The sequence below is a fragment of the Equus asinus genome, chromosome 16, assembly GCF_041296235.1.
Source record: "Equus asinus isolate D_3611 breed Donkey chromosome 16, EquAss-T2T_v2, whole genome shotgun sequence".
Classification (NCBI taxonomy): domain Eukaryota; kingdom Metazoa; phylum Chordata; class Mammalia; order Perissodactyla; family Equidae; genus Equus; species Equus asinus.
Window position 1 is genome coordinate 29,497,621 of NC_091805.1, and position 24,354 is coordinate 29,521,974.

General features: G+C 44.7%; 1 protein-coding gene across 1 annotated transcript in view; it reads right to left on the reverse strand.

The window, feature by feature from the left end:
• The window catches only part of ABCA4 (ATP binding cassette subfamily A member 4), a 135,561-nt gene that overhangs the window by 27,519 nt on the left and 83,688 nt on the right, over window positions 1-24,354 (reverse strand). The window contains exons 25-37 of the mRNA XM_070486367.1: window positions 24,211-24,295; window positions 21,208-21,413; window positions 20,793-20,841; window positions 12,789-13,039; window positions 12,006-12,130; window positions 11,424-11,522; window positions 10,669-10,855; window positions 6,559-6,653; window positions 5,004-5,036; window positions 3,428-3,533; window positions 3,230-3,304; window positions 2,807-2,976; window positions 969-1,146 (exon numbers count right to left, since the gene is read on the reverse strand). Coding sequence (XP_070342468.1) covers window positions 969-1,146; window positions 2,807-2,976; window positions 3,230-3,304; window positions 3,428-3,533; window positions 5,004-5,036; window positions 6,559-6,653; window positions 10,669-10,855; window positions 11,424-11,522; window positions 12,006-12,130; window positions 12,789-13,039; window positions 20,793-20,841; window positions 21,208-21,413; window positions 24,211-24,295 — 1,659 coding nt within the window. The remainder of the gene's footprint in view (window positions 1-968; window positions 1,147-2,806; window positions 2,977-3,229; window positions 3,305-3,427; window positions 3,534-5,003; window positions 5,037-6,558; window positions 6,654-10,668; window positions 10,856-11,423; window positions 11,523-12,005; window positions 12,131-12,788; window positions 13,040-20,792; window positions 20,842-21,207; window positions 21,414-24,210; window positions 24,296-24,354) is intronic.

The following is a 24,354-nucleotide window of genomic DNA, read 5'->3' on the forward strand; positions in this document are numbered from 1 at the left end:
CATTATTATTAAAAGCCGTAGTGGAGAAGGTTGTCTGTGTTGATCTCCATCGTGATATATCTGATCATCACATGAGGTGTTAGTCTTCGAATGTTGAGATAAAACAAAAGATTTCATTACTCAAGATGCCAGAATGACCAGAGTTGGTGTGCTAATGATCCTGCTGCATTACAACGAGGCCTTTGCTGCCAATTCATTTTGACCCCGTGGCCTGTCAATAAAATAGCTTGTCTTGACTCTTCCCCACCCCCACCAATCCTGCTGTTGATGTTATAATTTTGTCTTCATTTTCCCTAATTTGATATAGTGAAGGTCTGATAACTTTGGGGAAGCAAAATGAGGCCACTGGGTAGGGTTGCCAGATCTAGCAAATAAAAACATAGGGCACCCAGTTAAATTTGAATTTCAGACAAGCCGCCGATAAAGTTTTTAGTAGAAGTGTGTCCCATGCAATATTCAGGGATAGACATATTTATACCAAAAATTATTCATTGTTTATCTGAAATTCAAATTTAACTGGGTGTTCTATATTTATCTGGTGACTCTACCACAGGGGAAGTTCCATCCTTACCCCTTTGTGGGGCAGGATTTAAAAAGAGGATGTGGGGTGAAGGAGCTCTTAATATGACCTCTTCAACTCCAGATTACTCTCAGGAAGCCCAGCCTCGTGCCTGCAGTGCAGTGATTATTCGGTGGGTCAGAAGGCCCCTTGAGGCGGGGCACGCAGACCACCCTCTCAGTGTTGTTAAGCTGAACCCCCATCCTTCCCCAGATTGGGGCTCCTAGTTCTGTGCCTTTCTAAGAAGATGTCAAGAGACAGGAGACACACAAGGCCCTCGGCAAGCCCCTTCCAGCAGCCCCGGCAATGTGAGAGCCCCCCATGATGTGTCCCTTCGGTCAGAGCAGACACAAGCACCCACCCACCTTGGGCCCACGGGGGTAAGGGAGGGTCATGACCTGACACTTACAATGTCCCAGAGGAAGTTGGTCAGCCAGTAGGTGATGGGGCTCACTCCACTGATAAACTGGAGGTGCTTGGCTTTGCTCACTCTCTCCTGGATCAAATAAAGGACAAAGCTGGCTGGGACAAAGGACATGGCGAAAATCACGCAGATGGCAACCATAGCATCCACCGATGTGGTCAGTCTGCAGCAGGACGGGGACACAGGGAGAGAGGGGTGAAGAAAGAGAAGCAGAAGCAGAGGAAGAACAAAGTCAGGCTCTGGGAAGGCCTCACTCAACCCAGGTGACAATTCCAGAGTCCCCTTCCCACCCCTGAAGCATGACGTTCTACTCAACTGTCTAAAACAGACTGGGTCAAGGTTAAGGGGATATTTGTGGGTTTCCTGTTCCATGTTAATATTAATGTGAATTCATTAACATTAATGTCAATAGTGACTATTATTCCATCTTAATATAAAAGTCTAGATAAATTTTCTCCTTATTACATTTTCTAATGACTTGATGTTGTATAGAAATGGATTTTTACATTAATCTCATACACTGCAATGCTCTTAGCAGTTCTAATAATTTGTCTGTAGATTATCTTGAATTTTCTATGTAGACAGCCGTATGGTCTGTGAATTTATCTTGTTAAATCATGTTTTCAAGAAACACATAACATGGGGAAATATTCACAACGTAAGTTTAAGTGAAAAGAGAACTGTCCCGTTTTACAGGAGCTTGGCTCTCTTCACCCTTTCCTGGATCAAATGGAAAGCATCTGGCCAAGGGGCAAGTGTGGGCTGAAATCCAACCTGAACTTGACATACAGGCCACAACCCCTGGCGTGGGATGGTGCCCACCTAGAGAAAGGAGCACCTTTAACTAATTCCCACAAAGGCACCACCGTGCTAGTCTCCGCCCTGGTAAAACAGCAAATGGCGTGACCCCCACGCAGTAAGGACAGAACATATGACTGAAAGGAGACACGTAAAAATGTTGAGGGGAAATGCCCCAAACTATAGCGTTATAGATAATAAGTTCTTAAAATTCCTTTCTATAAACTTTACTTAATGAACATATACTATTTTATGATCACCAAAGACTCCTGTTTCAGATCTGACATTCAAAAGTCTTGGCAGGAGGTATGGCAACTTGGGCTGAGTGAGAATTAACATAGGACGGACTATTCTTCCTCAGTCTAGGGTCCCAGAGGGTGCCCAGAGGAAAGCCCCAAGGGGCCAGGCCCAAGTTTTAGCCGGTGACACTGGTTGTTCGGGATCACTCAGGATACGCTGGAAATGAGGCCCTTCACAGCCTTCCAGACGAAGTTTGCGAAAACAAAGGCATTCCCACCAGGTATAGGCCTCGAGGAAAGCACACATTCTACAAACTGCACAAGAGTGAGGTTTTTGCTGCCTGAAGCTGTGTAGCTAGAGCCTAAGCTTGAGGAAGGCAAGGATCTGTCAACCTCTCCAAAACCCGACCACAGTAGAGAAATTACCAGAACCCAAGATCATCACTACTTGGTGAGTTGAAAGATTTGCTGAATTTTCCCAGTTCCCGGCAGTCCTTTTGCATAGTGGAAAGGAGAATGTTTGCGTAAGCTCCAGGAGGAACTTGCTGTCAAGAGCCAACAGGGAACAGAACCAAATATACGCTTACTTTCCAAATAAACAGTATGAGGAAAGAGAATGGCCAAGCTGTCTGGTACAGGAAGCATTTGAAAGTCACGTTTATGTGTGCCTGCTTGGACAAACTTGCCATCCTGCCCAGCAGCTCAGGTTAGTGAAAATCCTCTCGGGGTATCCAGAGAGTGGAGGCGGGCCAGATAGCCGTGAGGCTGGGGGCCATTGTGGCTTACACTGTGATCTCCGAGAGCTGCTCCTTGGTCAGGTTCAGGGGCTGGCTCATGACGGTGATGCCGTACTCTTCGGGGTTCCTGTCTTTGTGCAGGCTGGCCCGTAAGATGGCGTTGTGACCCACGTTGAGAAAGCTGACCAGGGCATGCCACCCTTTGTTGTTAAACCACACCTATAGGGTGAAGATGGGCTTTGTCAGGCTCTGCTTCCACCACACCAGAGATGCTGAGCTGCAACAGCTGTTAAAGAAAATGAGCCACGGGAGACAGAACGAGAGAAGGAGGAAGGGTTTGGCAGCTGGAAGATATTTCATGCTAGAGTTCAGCAGGCAGAGGGTGGGAATTTAATTAAGCCAAGAAAATAAAAATGAAATAACCAGAACACATGAATTTTTGGCTCTCGGGCAGGTTATACAGGGCCAATACCTTAATGTTGTCTTCAGTTTCTAGGTGTTTAAGGAAAGCAGACATTTCTTTAGAGGCCTCTCTGGTGACAGGGCCCTAGAAAACCATAATAAACAAACAAGAGGGGTTTTTTTCCCCCTTAATACTCATGATAATTTCTGTTTCATGATAAACTGGCAGGTTGAAAGTCCTACCCAGACCTGCAGTCTGCTTACATACCCCGCTCAGGTTCATCATTTGGCCGAGGTCGCTTAAGAATCCAACAAGCGCTTCCCCAGTGATGGGGAGGACCGGGAGCTTTCCTCCGATGGAGATTCCTCCGTACCTGACAAGGGAAGAGGAAGCCCTCAGCTCAGCGCCACGGACCGTGTGCGTGCTTTACGCTTGCCGTAGATCTCTCAGTTTTGTAAGAAAATGTGTACTTTTAGGGGAATTGTCTGGACTAGCAAGCGACATGGCTCCACTTTACAAACCAACTTTCCAAGCTTCCTCATTGCCTCCAGGATGAAGTTTTGTTTCCTTCTGAGCTTAGTCTCTGCCCACCTCTCCAACCTCGCCCCTCCTCATGCCTTCCCTTGCCTGGCATATTCCGGCTGTGTGAAATCACTTTCAGACCCCCCCTGCTCCGGGTTGCCTCCGTGCCGCTCTGCCTTTGTGGGGCTGCTCACTTCCTGGGGTGCCTTTCCCTTTTTGAGAGTCTGACCAACTCCTGCTTATCTGTCCCATGTCATTTTCTACTTGAAGTCTTCCCTAACTCTCCCTCGACCCCAACCAACGATCCCCATTCTGTGCCACTTCTGTCCTTTGCAGGTACTCCTGACAGCACTGGACTCCCCTTTATCTAATCAGCACCAGTCCTGCCTTCCTCTCTCGGAGCCTCTCAAACCCACCCCTGCCTTAGGCAGCCCCTCCCTTCTCCTGCCTCCACCCTTGCTCTGGCTCCTGAAGTGGGATCCTAGCCTTGGGTCTCCCGCTCTGAGCCATCTTCCACACTTCCCTGGAAGTCTTAAGAGATCCGGCTCAAACACCGATCTGAGTGTGTCACTCACTGGCTTAAAACCCTTCAGTGGAGGATAAAATGCCAAACTCCTTGACAAAATAAAATTAATTTGCCAGTTAGGCAAGGCAGGGGAGGAAAACTGTATTCCTCAGGAAATTGAATTATCTCTCCCACCCCCGCCACTTGCACACCTTGCTGAGGCCCTGCACTTCTCTCTAGGGAGCAATTCTAAAAGCTGGATTTCATTTTTATGGGCTAGAATCCCCCAGGAAATCAAGTCAACATCAGCTCCACATTCACTCTAGAGGCCCTGTTCCTGAGGGAGCTGGGAGGCCAGCTCACTCCCAGAATATTCTGGAGGATTCTCCAAACCTCTAGAACCACTTGGGTGTCCAGGATACCTCAGGAACAGGGTGAGGGGGCAGTCTGGGCCAGACCCCCTGAGGCTTAAATGGAATGGGCCAAGGGGTGCCAGGGCTCAGTTTATGAGCCTCCTCATGGCAGCATTCTAACTGTCATGCGCTCGGAGGCATTAGAGCCTCCGTTGAGTGAGAATGCTCTGGAATGCCTCTTCAGGGAATACCACCGCCCACTTCTGTCCCCCAAGGAGATCTACTACTGAGCACCTTCTGGGTCCAGGTGCCTCTAGCCACCTGCCCTTCAGGACACGTCTCGTGAATTCCGGAGCATGGACAGAACAGCCCATCCACATGGCTGAGGTGTGGCTTTTTTATGTGCCATTATTTTAAATGAATCAATCTGAGATTTTAATTTCTTACAAAAATAGTTTCTTACCTCTGTTCATTGACCCAGAATTTGCTCTTTAAGCTGAAAGCCAAAAGAAATCAAACAGTGAATACCACAAGTATGGCAGTAGTGTTAACTTCCCTTCCCAAACACTCATTGGGATGTCTTAGTCTTCAGGGGCATTTTTAAATTTCCTGACATCCAAGCAGTGTGGAAGCCCCCCAGCCCAGAGGCCGGGCCTGAATACACAGGTGAAGAAAGGATGGATGTTTTCCACCACTGGTTCTCCAAGTTGCATCCCACATGTGGGACTTTCTGAGTGGCCCTGTTGTAAAACCAGTGTGCCTCATCTGGACCCAGAAAATATGGCAATAACCACGCCAGTGCGGAGTGAGGCTGCAGCCCTCCCCTCTTTCACCCTGCACAAATGAGACTCTAGGAATCACCTGTACACCTGGGGGAAGCTCTAACTTACTCCAAGCCCAAAGTTAAGAGACTGACTTCCAGCCAATCAGTCTACATTACAAGATAGGAAACAGGCAGACACCAACTCTAAACCTCATGGTGCAGACCCATGAACTGTTGTTGTCGTTAAGCACAAAATCCAAAATTCCATTTTGCAGATTTGCTGCTGAGAACAAAGTTTGGGATGGTTGTCGTTTATTGCATTATTGAATAAATTCTCCACACCCTGCTTTCATTTTTGTGCTTGGGTGGCGTTCTTCATTTTGCTGACTGCTGGCACAGCATTGCCTTCCCAGCCACTGCTTCACCATCTGCAGTGGGTTCTGGTTAACCAAGTCCATTTATCCCTTGCTCAGGGCTCTGCTAGGGGAAGCAATGGAAAGCACTACTAAAATTAGACAGCGTGTTTTATTTGAAAGCCCCAGAGCATGTGGGGCCTGAATCAGGGTCCCCTGCGATCCTCTCTCTGTAGCATGCTCTCGTCAAGCTGCTTGCTCTCATAAGCGGTGCTGAAGCAGGGCCATCTTGGGGTGGGGCTTGATAAGAACAGCTGCAGAGCTGAGAGTAAGAGACACTTATGGAAGAGTTTGTTAGCAGTTTAAAGGGCAGTGACACGTGATAATTTTCAGTTGGAGTGTGACAGGTGCAGTTAACCTGGCCAAGCTGTGGGCTCACTCAGACACTCTCCCACTGCCTCTTTCCTATCTTTGTCTAATTTTTTCCTTTCTCCTTTTTGCTTCTTACTTTTCCTTCTTGCATCTCCTTTTTCCCTCTGCCTTTTCCCATTTACTCTCTCTCCTCCCTCCAAACTTTGTCTCTCTTTCTTAACTAGTTAAAATATGAGGCTGCATTATTGGACAAATTCTATGCTATCTTATTTTACTTTTACTAGTGCATGGGTTAAACTTTAAGACTGCTTGGCCTAAACAAAACAAAACCAAAACCAAAATTCATCTAAAGTTGCACTTTCCTTGTGTATGCCTCAGTTACTTTTTCTGTTAGATAAGGCTCTCAACTTAGTAAAAAAAATTCCACTGCCCTGATTGTTGGTAAATCATGAGAGTAAGTTATCTTCTGTCCCCAGTTAATGTTTTCTACAGGGAGCCAGGAGGAAAAGTAAAAAACGGCCTCTCCTTACCCGCTTTGTATAAGAGCAGGATATGTTTTCACCAGGAAGTCAGAGATGTTCCTGTTAGTAAGGTCTTGTAGAATTTCCGTGCTGCGCTGGATTCTCTGAGGCAACGAGACAGTTGCATTAACTACTTGGAATTTGAGGCCTTATAGTTGGTGAAACTATTCGTTCTTCTCCAGAAATTATTTCTGGACTCAGCTACTGGGAAAATACTAAATAAAGCACTGGCATCTCCCCAGTGCCCACATCAACGACATGCAAGTCATCTTTGACCCCTTTCTTTTCTCCAGCGCATTGACAAGACAGGAAAGCGGCAACTCCAGAGCAGACCTCCAATCCATCGCATCTCTCCAGGTCCACACTACCAGAGCCCCCACCTAGACCTCACCCGGACCTCTACAAAAACTTCCAAACTGGTCCCCCTGCTTCCACCCTGGCCCTCCACAACCCATTCTCCACCCAGCAGCCAGACCGAGCTTTAAAAATGTAAATCCACCCCAGTCACCTTGCTTATCACACTCCAATAAGCCCTGGGATCTGACCCAAATTCATCACCAAGGCTGATGTGGAGGTGATTTGGACCTGCCCGCCCTCTGAGCTCACCTGCTGCTGCTGCTCCCCCCTCCCCCAACCCCCTCGATTCTCCCTGTCTCTCAGATAGGCACCTCTGATGCCTGAAGTAGTTTTGCACCTGGTGGTTCCCTCTGCCTGGACTGCTCTACCTGGACAATCTCACATGGGTAGCTCTTCATCAAGGTCTGAGCCCAGATTCTATTCCTCAGAGAAGTAGTCAGTCACCCTATCGTAACATACTGTTTATCATCTTCGCGTCTTCATCAGTCAGAAATTTGCTTTCCAATTGATCTGTTTAGTTGTTTTTGCCTGTTACCCCCTTGTAGGATATAACTTCTGTGAAAGCTGAGGCTTTCTCGGACTGGCTAGCTGCTGTGTCCCCAGCACCCAGAACAGTATCTGGCCTACAGTTGAAACAATAAATTTGTGACATGAATGAAAGAATCGAAACTGTGCCTTACAATTTACAAATCTCTTTTAAAATACGTCTAGGACTGGAAGCTAGTTAATCAAGACTTCAGAGAAGCCCAAAGTGCATGAGTTTGGCCACCAGGTGGCAATATTACTTTAAATTTGGGAATACATAGTTTTCAGTTCCGGTCAGTCAGGAACCTTGGGTGTCAAGGGTGCCACCCAGAGGTAGCTGAGGGGATTTTTTGTGGCATTAAAACCACCATCATGACACATTCATTTTTATACACCTTCTGTCTCCCTCTCCCCTTTCCCATTTTATTTCCTTCTTCAATTCACTTTCTTTAGCTTGTTCCTCTCTCATACTAGGGGAAGAGCTAGCATCTACTGAATCCTTACTGTGTGCCAGGCACTGTGTTAAATGCTTTACATCCATTGTAATATATCCCACAATCCTCATACCTTTGTGAAAGAGGAATTATTACTTTAACCCACAGACAGAGAAACTGAGGTTCAGGAAGGTTAGCTAACTTGCACCAGGTTACACACCTTGCAGGTGGTTGACTTAAGATTTGAACCTACGTCTGTCTCCTCCACAGCCCTTGCCCTTTTCACACCATCACCCACTTCTCAAGCTGAAAATAGCACCAGGGGAACTGCCAAGCTCTCCTGGTGGAATCTAGGCTGAAACAATTGCTGGTTCCTGAGAAGTTTATGATAAATTGTTTTCTAAAAATTCTGTCAAGTAAAATACTCCTATGACTTTATCTCTACATATTCTAGAAGTCAGGGATGGAGCATTTCCACCTCAGGACCCCCCACCACTCAAAGAATGTCAGAACAGGACAGGGCCCTAGAGAAGACCACATCCACCAGTCCTCTTGTCCAGATGAGGACAATTTACTGCCTCTGAACTGTCTGTATCCTCTGGCCCTATTGCAGGCGGAATGGGAGAGTGTGTGTGAGGGGGAGGGGTGAGTGGGTGTGAAAGAGAGAGACTGTGAGAGAGGAAGCAGCTGCTGTGCCGATGCATGACATTCAATTTTGCTCCCGAGAGGCATGAATGATAACGAGGAAGTGCAGGAATGAGAGAAAAATCACAGAAATGGGTTTGCCTTTGTCCAGGACTTTGGCTGGAGTGAACTGTTGAATTTTTTTCCCCAGGAACCAAAGACTAACTACTGAAAATAACTTTCTAAGCCAGACAGGAAGCCTTGAAGTTAGGACTCACTGAGGAAATGAATCCCATGCAGCCTCGCTTGGCCTTCCCTCCCCTACCCTCCCAGCCAGTCCCTCAGTGTCACTGCCTGCGTGTCCTGACGCTGGATGTGTTTGAGTAGAAGCAGCCACAGGGGTCCTCAGCAAACCCAACTCAGCAAGGCTTTCCCTTGGGGTACAAAGGATTGGGACGAGCTCCTTGAGTCCCTCTTTTGAAATTTCTATGATGCTGCGGTGCCTGAGTTGGGATTCCAAGGGAAAATACACTGCTTGAGAAATATAAAGGTATATGCTTTTAGCATATAAAAAAGAGAAAGGTAGGATGCTCATAAACATAGAATCATTTACAAGCCAGAAACTGTGATGGATTCAATGGAAAACTGGGTTGTCCCCCATTATCTGCTCTGCCCTTCTGCCATATGCCGTAGCAATAGACTTTTTGGTTGGGTACAAGGCCACCCAGAACAAAGACTGTAGTTCTCGGTCTTCCTCGATGTTAGGTTCTGGCCAATGATACATATGCGACAGTGCTGTGTGGTAGCTCCTGAAAATCTTCCTTAAAAGAGAGCACATCTGCACACTCTGCCCTCTCTTTTTCTTCTTCCCTTCGTCCATCCTGCTCCTGGGAAGCCAATTCTGCCATCTTGGCCAGTGAGGCTGAGGCCTGTTTACCACGGAGGAGCAGCAAGATAGAACATCATGGGCCACCCGTGTTAACTCTGACACGAGAGAGAGACAAATTGTGTCTTATTTTATCCACTGTTCATGTAGGGTTGTCATCAGTCGAGTTGAATCTAATTCTAAATAATACAGTTTACTTGCCCATGTTATTCCATTGAATTCTCATAATAATGCTATGAGATAATTTGCAGTTATCCCCAATTTATAAGTGAGGACGTTAAGGCTCAGAGAGGCCAAGTAACCAACCCATGGCTCTCTGACGCTCGCACCCTGCCACACAGCATCTCAGGGAAACAAGCATTCCCTGGCAAATCACTAGAGAAGGCCACGTGAGGCCCAGCCCTGTGCAAGTCTGCCGGGAGGCCTGTTACCAACTCCAGACAAAGCGACTTCTCTGGGCCCTTTCGCTGTCTCTGGAAGCCCCGGGAGAGGCTCACTGTGACACACTCTGGAATTCAGAACTCTCAGGAGAGGGTGCTCCTCAGAACCAAAACTGTGGTGTTCTTGCAAAAGATAGGTTGCTGGCTGTGTGTGTGTGTGTGCGTGCACAGGTATGCATGTCAGTTACACAGCACATGGCGAGCCTCTCAATTAAGATTGTTAATGTGTGCAAAGACATATGCATTTGAATGGACACTATAACATTGTTTACAAAGGAGAAAAATTGAAAAACCACATGTCCAAAAATGAGAAAGTAGTTAAATAAATTAAAGTAAATCCAAGCAGTGGGATAGTATGCAGGCATTAAAAATGATGATGTAGATGTATATTTACTGACATGGACATGTGTTCGTGATATGTTGCTAAGTGAAAATAGCAGATTTCAAGGCAGCATTTTGATGTAATCCTGCTTAGATGGATAAAAATCAAATGTTATTGGTGGTTACCTCCTAGCAATAGGATGATTCTTTTCTTCTGACATATCTGTATTTTCTAACTTCTAAGCATGCATGAATAATTTTTTCAGTGTTTAAAGATATTTTCCACTAGACCGAATAGGGAGTGTTTGATGGAAAATGAAATAATTGGTCAGTGACTTCCTCCACGTGGCTGTGACAGGGCCCTCTGGGACACCCCTCTGAGGGGATCCAGGGAGCCTCGCTGAGTCCCTCACTCAACTGTCACTCTGAAGCATTAGGCACCTAGGGGCTCAGGAGGCACATGAATTCTCCTCCATCCCTGCTGTCGGGAGCAGACTCAGGGCCCCCGGTTCCCCAGGGAGGGTTGAGGTACCTGAGGGGGTGGGAGCCCCCCTGCACCCTCGGGGCACTCGGGGAGCATGGTGAGCTTCTCTCTGGTGCTGCACCTGCAGGATGGCGAGGGGTTGTCTGCTGTCCATTTCTGCTCCTGGAGCAGGTGGGTGACGTTCGGAGACACAGAGGGCGTCTTCCAGGGGGTTGAATTGCCACAGGGGTACTCCCTCATGGAAGATAGGAGAATATTTCACAATCAGCTCCCAGGTTGATGAAAATCCCCCAGAATGAGAAATAATGCCCAACCCTCTCCACAGCCTTTCCTCTCTCTCCTCAGACCCATGACGTTTCTTCTTACACTATGGGGGTTAGTTTCTGCTCAAGAAAAATCAAGACTAGGATTTCTTTGACTAGGTGTGGGGCTGGGGAATAATTATCTAATTTGTGGATGACTTTATCTTCTTTTTTTTTCTTCTGGTGGCTCTAGCAGTTGAAAGACAACAGATAAAAGAGGATTTGAAATTAGTCTATTTTGGTCCTTATCAGTAGCTCTGAAAAAGACTGAATGAGAGAAGCAGTTAAAATTATACTGAACTTTGAGGATTCTCCGTGGATTTCAACTGCCCTCTATAATTCCCTTCTCAATACTAATAACAACAATTGAGAGTTGGCCATGTATGTAATTAATGTCATTCTAGGTCCAATCGCACAATAGCACCCCCCCCCCATCTCCCTCCTTCCCTGTTCAGACTACTTTCAGCTGGGGGCCTTAGGGCAGGGTGCGCAGGGACTTACGGAAGCCACTCTTCCTTCAGGCAGCGGTTGCCAAAACCTGGCTTGTTCAGGAGGACGTCTGCAAGTGCAGCTAGCTGCTCACTGCCCGGCTGGTCCATGCTGGACAGAGTGACAGGGGGCTTACTCACTGGACACATGATGGGGACAGAGGGCAAAGCAACCAACATGCAATGCAACAAGCATTTGTTGAATGGCTGCTACGTGCCAAGCATGTACACAGAGCACAGAACGCTGCCTCGGGGTGGTTATGGGCCTCCTTGGAAGCAGGTAGGCTATCTGAACACACCCAGTGATCTGATGGCATGTCACGTCTGCATCTCAAAAAGATGGAGCTTCAACTCATTCACCCACGCTTTACTTTCTCTTCCCTTATTCCTGGCATCTAGATTGTCCACTTGGCATCAACTTTCAGACAGACGCAGGTACATTACCTTCCTTTCTGAGGGCAGCCCGAAGACCCCTACCATGTTGGTGACTGGCCCAGGGAAGTGGGAAGGTCAGGGCCCCACCAAGCAGCATGTGACCCCAGAGCCCCACAACCCATGGGGGTGAATGATAACCTCTGGGGACAAGTTTACGCACCTGAAGAAAGTATACTGCTGCCCATACATCCAGGGGTGAAGTGTCAAAGTGGGATATTCACCAAAGGGAGGGATGATGATGGACAGCATCAGTGCCAAAAACACAAAAGTGGCCGGGAGCACAATCTGTGGGAAAATAAACATGGCAACGTGGGCTGTGGTATGAGCTGTGTTAAAGACACACACACACACACACACACACACACACACACTCACTCTTTTCAACATTTATCCTGCAGCCTCATAACCAGGCCCTGGTGGAGAAGAGCATCCTTCTGGGGAACATGACAGGGAGGATGCACAAAGGCAAGATGAGGAAGAGAAAACAGAATATTCTGGTAACCACTGAAGAATGGTTGAAGTGGGCCAACATTAGAACACTGAAGTAGCCCAATGTTCAGCCAGAGGTGAACCAGGTTTTCTTTTCCTGAATAAAAACCATAAAGAGCAAAAAGAGGATGATGACCTTACTCTGTAGGGTCATTGCAAAAAATGAATGAAAACATGACTACCCTTCACTGTAAAAATAAAAACAACATTAACATATTCACTATTATTCTATTTTCTCTGCTAAATGAGGTCGAATACTTACAAAGAAGGTTTATGTTACCAGCAATCAAAACAAAGGTTGGCAAGAAGGGGAGGAAGCCTCCAGAACATAAAGAGGGTGCTCGCGCTGTGTTTGAACCCACGCACATGAGAAAGCCTGGGAGAGGATGGAGAGGCAGGGGAGGGCAGGCCCTGGCGAGGAGCAGTCAAGAAGAGCCAGAGACCCACAGAATACCTGGGCCAGGAAGTCTTTGTGGCTGCGGACGGCGTGGTGGAATCGCTTGACCAACAGCGCCTGCACGTGCTGGAGCCGGAGCCGCGCGCCTGAGTTGAGCCGGCCGCCGGGCTGTGGGGAAGGCCAGCCTGCAGCGCCAGGAGCTGGCTCTGCAGAGCAGCCATTGGAGCCCTGGGGAGTCTGTCTGACCTTCTCGCTGGGACCCAAACAGGGGTGTCGGAGGCTGACATTTTCTCTTTGCTGAGCGCCGCCTGTTTGGGAGATCGAATTAATAATTTAGAAAAACATCCACAAGATCCAGATCTCATGGGCCACTTTTTTCTTACAGCATTGGTTTTCCCTTCATTTAAATCAGCAACAAAATATCAGGCCAGGGAAGTTAATAAACTTTTAAAAATTCTGTTTTCCAGAGAAAATCATCTATAGACAGAATCACCTGAAATAGCTTAAAAATTCTCTATAGGAGTTTAAGAGAACAGGATAGGACAGAGCAGATAAAATATATAACTATCTAAAAACAGTAAAGTTGCAGAATGACGTGTAATAAGATCATACTTATGCTAGAGAGTGCATGTATCATACACAAAGGAATATGACATTTTATATATGCACACACCCACATTTGTAACTGCAAATTGCTGAAAGAAGGCTCACCAATTGTTACTAAGGTTACCAATGCGGGCCCAGAGCTGGATAAGGGGCAAGGATGAAGAGAGGATGGTGGTTTTAACCTTTTTTGTATTATTTGAAATTTTTAACCAAAAAAAATATTCGTGTATAACCTGTGTACTTAAAAACAGTACAAGTCAGAGTCAACTTGGTACTTTCCAAATTCTTAGAGGCAGCTGAGAAGCGGTGGAATCACTTATGAACTAGGAGTTAGGAGACCTGGGTTTGAATCCTGACTCTTCCAGATGCATAAATTTGGCTAACTGACTCATCCTGCCTGAATCTGAGTTTTCCCATCCGTAAAATGAAAATGAGACCATTTTACAGGGTTCTAATGAAGATTAAATGAGCTAACACGTGTGACCGTGCTTCATAAACCATCTCAAGTCGTCGGTTATGTTGAAGCTGTTGCTTACCATCACTAATTAATGCCAATTTGCAGAACATCTGTTGTTGGACATAAAGGAGCACCTAGAGGACATCTGGTTGGTTCCCAGATGCTTTCTTAACCCTACCTGGACACGGGCAGCTGCAAAGGGAGTTGGGTCAGCTCAGTCATCCTTTCAGCTAACATCCATAGACACTTGCAATGACAGGATACTCAGAGGGGGAAGAATTTCTGCAGGCTCACTGACAACCAGGCGCTGGAGTCCCAGTTCTCCAGCCTCCTTCCTCCTGATCTGGGCTCAGATTAGATGTTGCTGTGGCCGGTCCTCCCTCTGGTAGGATCCCTGCTGCCTCTCCTAATGTCTATCCTGTGAGCTTTGCTCTCCCTCATGCCCCATTGGGACTGGAGCCCACTGTCCTGGCCAGAGCTTAAGGCTCGGAGCCTGTTCGGAATCTCCAGTTTGTCCTGGCTTTCTGCTGCCCTCTAGTGGTCAATGGCTGTGAGCCACCCCTTAGAAGTGGTATTGACCCTCTTGGTAGCATGCAACGTGTGACCCCAGCGGACATCTGCAAGTTCCTTCAGACCTTGGAGACAAGATCAGAAAATATCATCCTCTAAAACTGAGCCAATTCAATAGAAATGCATTTAGCCACCTGAAAAATGAGAGGCAGTGAGAGTGTGGCATTGAGGATCCTAGATTTGAGAGCTAAGATCAGGAAATAAGACTCAGACGCCTGTGTGACTTTAGGCAAGTCATCCTACCTGTGTGAGCTCAGTTTCCCCGAGATGGGGCCAATTCCTGCCCTACTTGCCCCATAAGATTCTAGTGACAATCAAATAAAACAATGGATGTTGGGGCCGGCCTGGTGGCGCAGTGGTTAAGTGTGCATGTTCCGCTTCTCGGCGGCCCGTGGTTTGCTGGTTTGGATCCCAGGTGCGGACATTGCAGCGCTTGGCAAAAGCCATGCTGTGGTAGGCGTCCCACGTATAAAGTAGAGTAAGATGGGCATGGACATTAGGTCAGGGCCAATCTTCCTCAGCAAAAAGAGGAGGATTGGCAGTAGTTAGCTCAGGGCTAAACTTCCTCAAAAAAAAAAAAAATGGATGTTAAGTGTTTTGTGAAGTATAAAGGGCTACACCAGTTTGAAGAAAGAGATGCTTTTTAAATGTTGAGACTAGTGTATTGCTAAGTCTTAGTCAGAAATTGCACACAGTGTTAAGATTTGAGATGTAGTAACTCATTTAATTCTCTCAACAACCCTAAAAGGTGGATAATATCATCCTCATCTTGCAGATGAGGAAACTGAGGTACAAAGAGGCTAAGTATTTACCCAAAGCCACTCAGTTAGCAAATCATAGAGCTTAGGTTTGATGTGGGTCAGCCTCATTCCAGAGGCTACACACTTAACCTCTACCCTTGACTGTCTCTTTGGAGCATCCTATTCTACACCCAGGCTAGCCAGCTTTCTGATGTGTAATTTATTCTGAGAAGACCTAGTTATTAAGAAGGAGTATTCTGTGTAGATAAAAGCCCCCAACACTTACATCCATTGTAGCTTCTGACATAAATGAGCATATTTTCATTCTAATCTTGTTTAATGCAAGTCTCTGCCTTTGGGTGAGCTGAGAGAATTCAATTTCGGTGTCTGCAAAGCTGGAAAGAAAAGCTGGGCCCTGCAGTGAGCTGCCCCATCCCCTCCTTCGCTCCCCACTCTGCCAGGATGGCCATAGCTTCTGGCCACCACACAACCTACCCGGGTCATGGAGCATTTTTGGGCTGGTGTATTTGATGATTGGTAGTTCTAGGCATAGCTGGTAAATAAACTTCTGGGATCACTTACAAAGCAAAACTATCCTTCAGATATGATGGAGAAATAAAATCTTTCCCAGGTTTAACAGAAGCTGAAGGAGTTCATCACCACTAGACCTCCCCTACAAGAAATGATTAAAGATGCCCTCATACCAGAAACAAAAAGGTAAACCATCCACAAAACTTTGAGCAAGGAGATAAATAGACAGACAAAACCAGAAAACTGCAGCTATCAGAACAGGGAAGCAAATACTGAATTATAACTTAAAAGATAAAGGGAAGGAAAACATCAAAAGTGACTATAAACAATTCAACTTAGTCACAAACACAACACAAAACAGAAAAATTTGTAACAACAATAACTCAGAAGAGGAAGAGGAAAAGGATGGAATCTGCTTAGGCTAATGGAGATAAGAGGCTATGAGAAAACGGACTATTTCATTTACGAGATCTTTTATACAAACCTCACAGTAACCACTAAACAAAAAATGAGAGCAGAGCCAGAATTCTGAGAAACTGAGAAAACTCCACAGAAAATCACCAAAATGAAATGGCAGTCAGAAATACAAAGGAAGAGAAACAATGGAAACATAGGACAACTGGAAAGCAAGAGATAAAATGGCAGTATGAGGCCCTCATATATCAATAATCACTCTAAATGTAAATGGATTGAATTCTCCAATCAAAAGACACAGAGTAGCTGCATGGATTAAAAACCAAGACCCAACAGTATGCTGCCTCCAGGAAAGACATCTCAGCTCTAAAGACAAACATAGGCTCAGAGTGAAGGGATGGAAGACGATACTCCAAGCAAATGGCAAACAAAAGAAAGCAGGTGTTGCCAACTTATATCAGACAAAGCAAACTTCAAGATAAAAAAGACAATAAGCAACAAAGAAGGACAGTATATAATGATAAAAGAGACATTCCACCAAGAGGACATAACACTTATGAATATATATGCACCTAACACAGGGGCACCAAATACATAGAGAAACTATTAACAGACCTAAAGGGAGAAATTACAGCAATATAATAATAGTAGGGAACCTCAACATCCTACTTACATCAATGGACAGATCATCCAGAAAGAAAGTCAACAAGGAAATAGTGGATTTAAATGAAACACTTGATCAGAAGGACCTAATACATATACAGAGAGCAATCCATCCAAAACCAGCAGAATACACAGTCTTCTCAAGTGCGCATGGACCATTCTCAAAGACAGACCGTACGTTGGGGAATAAGGCAAGAATCAACAAATTTAGGAAGATTGAAATCATCTCAAGCATCTTTGCTGACCACAATGCTATGAAACTAGAAATCAGCTACAAGAAAAAAACTAGAAAAGTCACCAATACGTGGAGACTAAACAACATGCTACTGAATAACCATTGGATCAATGAATAAATCAAAGGAGAAATTAAAAAATACGTGGAGACAAATGAAAATAAAATGACAACATATGAACTCTCATGGGATGCAGCAAAAGTGGTTATAAGAGGGAAATTCATAGCAATACAGGCCCACCTCAACAAAATTCTCAAATAAGAAATCTTAAACTGCACCTAAAAGACCTGAAAAAGAAGAACAAACAAAGCCCAAAGTCAGCAGAAGGAGGGAAATAATAAAAATTAGAGCAGAAATAAATGAAATAGAGACTAAAAAAACAGTAGAAATTATTAATGCAACTAAGAGCTGGTTCTTTGAGAAGATAAACAAAATTGACAAACCCTTAGCCAGACTCACCAAGAAAAAAAGGAAGAAGCCTCAAATAAGTAAAATTAGAAATGAAAGAGAAGAAATTACAATGGATAGTACAGAAATACAAGGGATTATAAGAGAACACCATGAAAAACTATATACCCACAAATTAGATCACCTAGAAGAAATGGATAAATTCTTAGAGTCATACAACCTCCCAAAATGGAATCATGAAGAAATAGAGAATCTGAATAGACAAGTCACATGTAAAGAGATTGAAATAGCAATCAAAAACCTTACCAAAAGCAAAAGTCCAGGACCAGATGGCTTCTCTGGAGAATTCTACCAAACGTTCAAAGAAGACTTAATATCTATCCTCCTCAAACTATTCCAAAAAATTGAAGAAGATGGAATGCTTCCTAACTCATTCTATGAGGCCAAAATTACTCTCATACCAAAACCAGGCAAGGACAACATAAAGAAGGGAAATTACATTCCAATATTGCTGATGAACATTGATGCAAAAATCCTCAACAAAATATTGGCAAACTGAATACAGCAATACATCAAAAGGATCATACACCATGATCAAGTGGGATTTATTCCAGGGATGCAGGGATGGTTCAACATCTGCAAATCAATCAATGTGAAACACCGCATTAACAAAATGAAGAATAAAAATCACATGATCATCTCAACAGACACAGAGAAAGCATCTGACAAGATCCAACAGCCATTTATGAAAAAGCTCTCAATAAAATGGGTATAGAAGGGAAGTACCTCAACATAATAAAGGCCACATGACAAACCTACAGCCAACATCATACTTAATGGTGAAAAACTGAAAGCCATCCCTCTGAGAACAGGAACAAGACAAGGGAGCCCACTCTTGCCACTCCTATTCAACAGAGTACTGGAGGTATTAGCCAGAGCAATTAGTCAAGTAAAGAAATAAAAGGAATCCAAACAGGAAAGGAAGAAGTGAAACTCTCACTGTTTGCAGATGACGTGATTCTTTATACAGAAAATCCCAAAGAATCCATCAGAAAACTATTAGAAATAACCAACAACTACAGAAAAGTTTCAGGGTACAAAATCCGCTTATAAAAATCAGTGGCATTTCTATACATTAACAATGTATTAGCAGAAAGAGAAGTCAAGCATATAATCCTATTTACAATCACAATGAAAAGAATAAAATATCTAGAAATAATCAAAGAAGTGAAAGACCTATACACTGAAAACTATAAGACATTATTGAAAGAAGTTGAAGAAGACATAAAGAAATGGAAAGATATTCCATGCTCATGGGTTGGAAGCAGAAACATAGTTAAAATGTCCGTACTACCTAAAGCAATCTACAAATTCAATGCAATCACAATCAGAATCCCAATGACATTCTTCAAGGAAATAAAACAAAGAATCCTAAAATTTATATGGAACAAAAAAAGACCTCAAATGGCCAAAGCAATCCTGAGAAAAAAGAACAAAGCTGGAGGCATCACAATTCTTGACTTCAAAATATACTACAAAGCTATAGTAATAAAAACAGCAAGGTACTGGCACAAAAACAGACAACCAGATCAATGGTTCAGAATTGAAAGCCCAGAAACAAAATCACACATTTATGGTAACAATTAATCTTTGACAAGGGAGCCAAGAATACAAGGGAGAAAGGAAATTCTCTTCAATAAGTGCTGCTGGGAAAACTGGACAACCTCATGTAAAAGAATGAAAGTAGACCATTATCTTTCACCATACACAAAAATTAACTCAAAATGGATTAAAGATTTGGCTGTAAGATCCAAAACCATAAAACTCTTAGAAGAAAATATAAGCAGTACACTATTTGACATCAGTCTTAGCAGCATCTTTTCAAATACCATGCCTACTCAGGCAAGGGAAACTAAGGAAAAAATTAACAAATGGGACTATATCAGGCTAAAAATCTTCAGCAAGGCAAGGGAAATCATGGACAAAGTGAAAAGACAACCTACCAACTGGGAGAAAATATTTGCAAATCATATATCTGACAAGGGGTTAATTTCCAAAATACATAAAGAACTCACACAACTCAACAACAACAACAACCAACCACCCCCATCAAAGAATGAGTAGAGGATGTGAACAGACATTTTTCCAAAGAAGATATACAGATGGCCAACAGACACATGAAAAGATGTTCAACGTCACTAATACTTAGGGAAATGCAAATCAAAACTACAATGAGGTATCAACTTATACCTGTCAGAAATGCTGTTAGCTGTTTTTTTAAAGATTGGCACCTGAGCTAACAACTGCTGCCAATCTTCTTCTTTTTTCTCTTCTTCCCAAAGACCCCCAGTACATAGTTGTACACTCTAGTTGTGAGTGCCTCTAGTTGTGCTATGTGGGACACCGCCTCAGCGTGGCCTGATGAGTGGTGCCATGTCTGTGCCCAGGATCCAAACCAGCAAAACCCCGGGCTGCCAAAGCGGAGTGTGTGAACTTAACCACTTGGCCACAGGGCTGGCCCCCAGAATTGCTATTATTACCAAGACAAAAAATAACAACTGTTGGAGAGGATGTGGAGAAAAGGGAACCCTCATATACTGCTGGTGGGATTGCAAACTGGTGTAGCCACTGTGGAAAACAGTATGGAGACTTCTCAAATTATTAAAAATAGAAATACCATACAATCCAGCTGTCCCACTACTGGGTATTTATCCAAAGAACTTGAAATAAACAATTTAAAGAGACTTATGCCCCCCTCTGCTCATTGCAGCCTTATTCAAAATAGCCAAGATGTGGAAGCAACCCAAGCGCCCTTCTGCACATGAATGGTTAAAGAAATGTGGTGTATATATATACAACAGAATGCTACTCAGCCATAAAAAAAGACAAAATCGTCCCATTTGCAACAACATGGATGGTCCTTGAGGGTATGATGTTAAGCGAAATAAACCAGAGAGAGAAAGACAAATCCTGCATGATTTCACTTGCATGTGGAAGATAAACAAATACGTGGATAAAGAGAACACATTAGTGGTTACCAGAAGGGAAGCGGACCAGGGGTAGGCGAAAGGGGTAAAAGAGCACATATGTATAGTGATGAACAAAAACTAGACCACTGGTGGTGAGCACGATGAAGTCTATACAGAGACTGATCAACAGCAATGTACACCCGAAATGACACAGTTATAAACCATTATGATCTCAATAAAAACCAAGAATCTTGATTGATCTAGAGTCTTCCCACCCAGACCTAATTCCATTTGTCATTCCTTTGTGGTTCAAAGGAAACAAGAATGTGAAATGCCTGTTATTTGGGGGTCAGATAAATACTGTGGAGAGGTATTTGCCTGCTTTGTTGTTTCATGAGGATTTCCTTAGACTTTTAAGGTAGAGCTTGGGGGGTTAGTGAGGGAACAAGCTACACACTCTGGCACCATACCAGCAAATAGGTGTCCTGAGTCAGAATCCTCCGTCACCTTCAGAAAAATCTGTCAAGAAGGAAAAAAGAGAGAGTTTGGTTTAGGTATTCCTACTCTCAGAAAAATCTAACCCAAGCTCAATTTTGTTGGGTATTGCGTCACAATAGGAAGAAAATACACTATGACTCTTTATCTAAGAACACAGTCTTCTACTTATTAATACGAAAGTGTATGCACTCAGTGACCACAGCTATGTAAAATATGTGTGCGTATGGACAAAGGCAGAGGAAGTAAGCCAAAAATGAAGATAGTTGCTATGCTTGGGTGGGGAATTACAGCCCTTTGCCTTTACGAAACATCCCTCTAGTGTTAGACTTTTGCAAAGAACCATCTCTCCTGGTACCTGACAGAAACCAGCTGGACTCTCTGCCTTACCTCTTCCAGGGGAGTGTCAGAAATTCCAAAACTGCTGAGCCCCAGGTCAGCCAGCGTCTCCTCCAGTTCTCTGAAAAGGCTGGCATATGCTCTCTGCTTGAAATTCTTATTTGGAAGGAGGAAGATAAGTTCTTGACCAATGCATTCTACCAGCTTTGCCTCTGGAACATGGTGGCGTACCATATCCATCAGCTCATTCACGTCCCCTAGGACAAGAGAAAAGACTGACATCCAGAACCTGGAAGACTGGGAGCTCGCCCAGGTCTCCTACTTCCTTCCTCCTCCCATTTGAGGAAGGGGCATTTCCTTCCTGAGTAGTGACTCTTTCGGAAGACTGATGCTCCCTCGGGTCTGTTTGCAGTTGAGTTGGCCCTCTGGGGGGCTCTGAGAAGGGGAGGGAGATGGAACAAAAGCACCCCCCACGAACCAGCTGTGCAATCTTGGGACATCACGTCACGTCCCCATGCCAGCTCTCTCTTTTGTTCAAACAAATGTTCTGTTCCTTACAAGTTACGGAACATCGGGCAGGTCAGACCCTAGTTTCTTCATCTGTGAAAAGGGAGAAAGAATGGCACCCACTTTATTGTTATTTGTGAGGATTGGATGAGTTAATAGACATAAAACACTTAGAATGACGTGCCTGGTGCATAGATGCATGTTACCTGCTCTTGTTATCCTGAACATCATCTCAAGAAAGAAAGCTCTCGTCATCATTGTTGCTCATTCTTATTCACCACAAGCCTGAGGGTTATAGTCAAAGTGGCTTTCATTTTCTTGGTTTGGCCCAGTCTTTGGAGGACTTGCCTAAGATGCATACCTGGAGCTGGTGACCAAGCTGGGTGACAGCTCCGCTTCTTAAACAACACACACCCTTGCCTGTTCTAAGTTTTTGGAGGACTGTGTCATTTCCCTAGGGATTGCAGCTGCCTCCTCAAACAAAACAAAACTTAATACCCAGCTCGTAGGAAAGAAGGGGTGGAGAAGCTGTGGAGATGGACCAGGAGGATGGGGCGTGGAGCACACAGCATGGGGCGTGGGGAAGCGTCCAGTATCAAGTATTTACCAGATACCCTCATAGTTGGAACTGAATTTTATTCACAAGCATGTGTTACCTTAAAATTAAAAATCAAATTTAAAAAAGTTTAAAGCATGCATTTGAAGAGACAGTTCTGGAGAATGTTACCTAGAGAGGCAGGTCAGAGGGAAAGGGATTCTGGAGATTCAGAACCAGCTCTCGTGTGCATTTCTGCAAACAGAACTCTCAGAGTCAGGACCACCCAGTGGGTCCTCTTGTTTCTTTGTTTTAGAAATGACCCACGTGGAGGGATTTCATGGCCTTCAACCCAAAACCTTCTGCCTAGCTGGACTGGAAGGCTTGTTTTATGTCAAACCTGCAAATTGGACTCAATTGTCTTTAGCTCTGGGATGACTTCATCCAGAGGCTGGGGGCTCCCTGCGTGAGGAAGCAGCTCTGCCCTGACAGCTCTCGAGGGGTCACGTTCATTGTTCTCTTAGGAAGGAAACTGAACCTGAAGTTGCTGGATTCCCAGGAATTGTGTCTTAGATGTGTCAGCCTTTCCAGAAGTAGTCCTTTAGGGTGGCCGGCCTTTCAGCGTCTGGCAGGGAGGTCTATGAGCGTGTGTGTGTGCGTGTGTGTGTGTGTGTGTGAGGGAAAAGCCTTCCAACCAAGCTAATTTGGGATTAGAATGATCTTCCTTCTCTTATTTGGGCCATAACTACTTACGGCGCTTCCTACCATTCACAGCATCTCTCTTCCATTCAAAGAAAATAGATGTTTATTTAGAAATAAAGTAATGCTAAAAAAAAAAATCACTCCAGCCAGCAGGCCCTGTTTCCGACTTGATTTTGGTGTACCACAGTAGTTAAACTTGTTAGTACTCATTTTTAAAAAATATCAATTTCTTGACCAAGATTTCTCCTGGGAGGAAACTTCAGAAAGCAGAGAGGGACCCCCAGCAGGGCAGGCTAGCAAAAAGACACAGAATGTCATCCTAAAAGGATGTGTTCATGTTCACCACAGGTTCTGTCAGTGCAAAGACAGGGTGAGAGAGTAAATACAATGCGACTCTGGGCAATTTTTTCTCAAATTTCAAGCATAGTATGTACATATTGTTTAGTTTTCTTGATTCACCAGATTTTACTCAGTAAATTCTTCATATTTAGAAAAAATATTGTGCCAAATAGGAAACTTTGTTTTTTCTTTGTTAAGCAGATGCTTTCCCCCGTTCATTAACCGGGGTCAGTATCAGCTTTAGTTTTGCTGCTATTTAGGGAGATGGGGTGTGTGGTATTCCACTGGCAAGGACCTTCCAGAGGAGGGATGGGCTGTATGGGCCTTGACGGAGAATGAAGAGAACTGGCAAGTGCTCTGGGTCCTGCGGTCAGCTGCTGCGGGTGAGCGCTTACAGTGAGAGCCTCTCTTCTGCTTCTCCCTGGATGTGGGAGTGCCCCTACGACCTTTAATGTCCCCTAAAAGAAGGGAGAGTTGCCGGAAAATTGGGACGCTCAGGGGAAAGTTGGGAGTGTAACAGGGATGTGCGGTATTCCACAGACTTGGCATCCACACAGCGTCATCTGACTGTCTCAAGTTTCCTAGGAGAGCTGTGTTGCACCGCGGCTCCACCAGGGGGCTCCACCTGTCACCTTTAGAAGCCATTCTCTCCAGACAGGAAGGAGTGCCGCCTGGAGCCAGGGCAGCAGGACCCCAGGAACGGAGGCTTAATATGGGCAAGGGCAAGGAGTGAACAAAGACTGGGACCCTCACTAAGGGAGAAGGCCCTTAGGCCCATGAGTTTTAAAATTCCTTTGGGAATGGAGGAGGAGACAGAAGCCCAAAGAAAAAGATTTCTTGACCGTGGGTTTGAGAAGTACATAGAATGTTCTCTTTGCTTCCACTAAAATGCATGACAACAGGACACACCCAACAATGCTGAGAGATGATTGCCAGACCAGAACCAAGACATGGCCTGCCCTAGCCCTTACCATCCAAGACTTGTTCTGGAGTTATCTCATCTTCGTGGGCTGGACACCTGATGGAGAAACCTTTAGACTCACAGCTGCAGGTACCCTACAACAGATCGACATCAGTCACTTCAGTGATAGCATCTCCCTGATGCTGACTGCTGT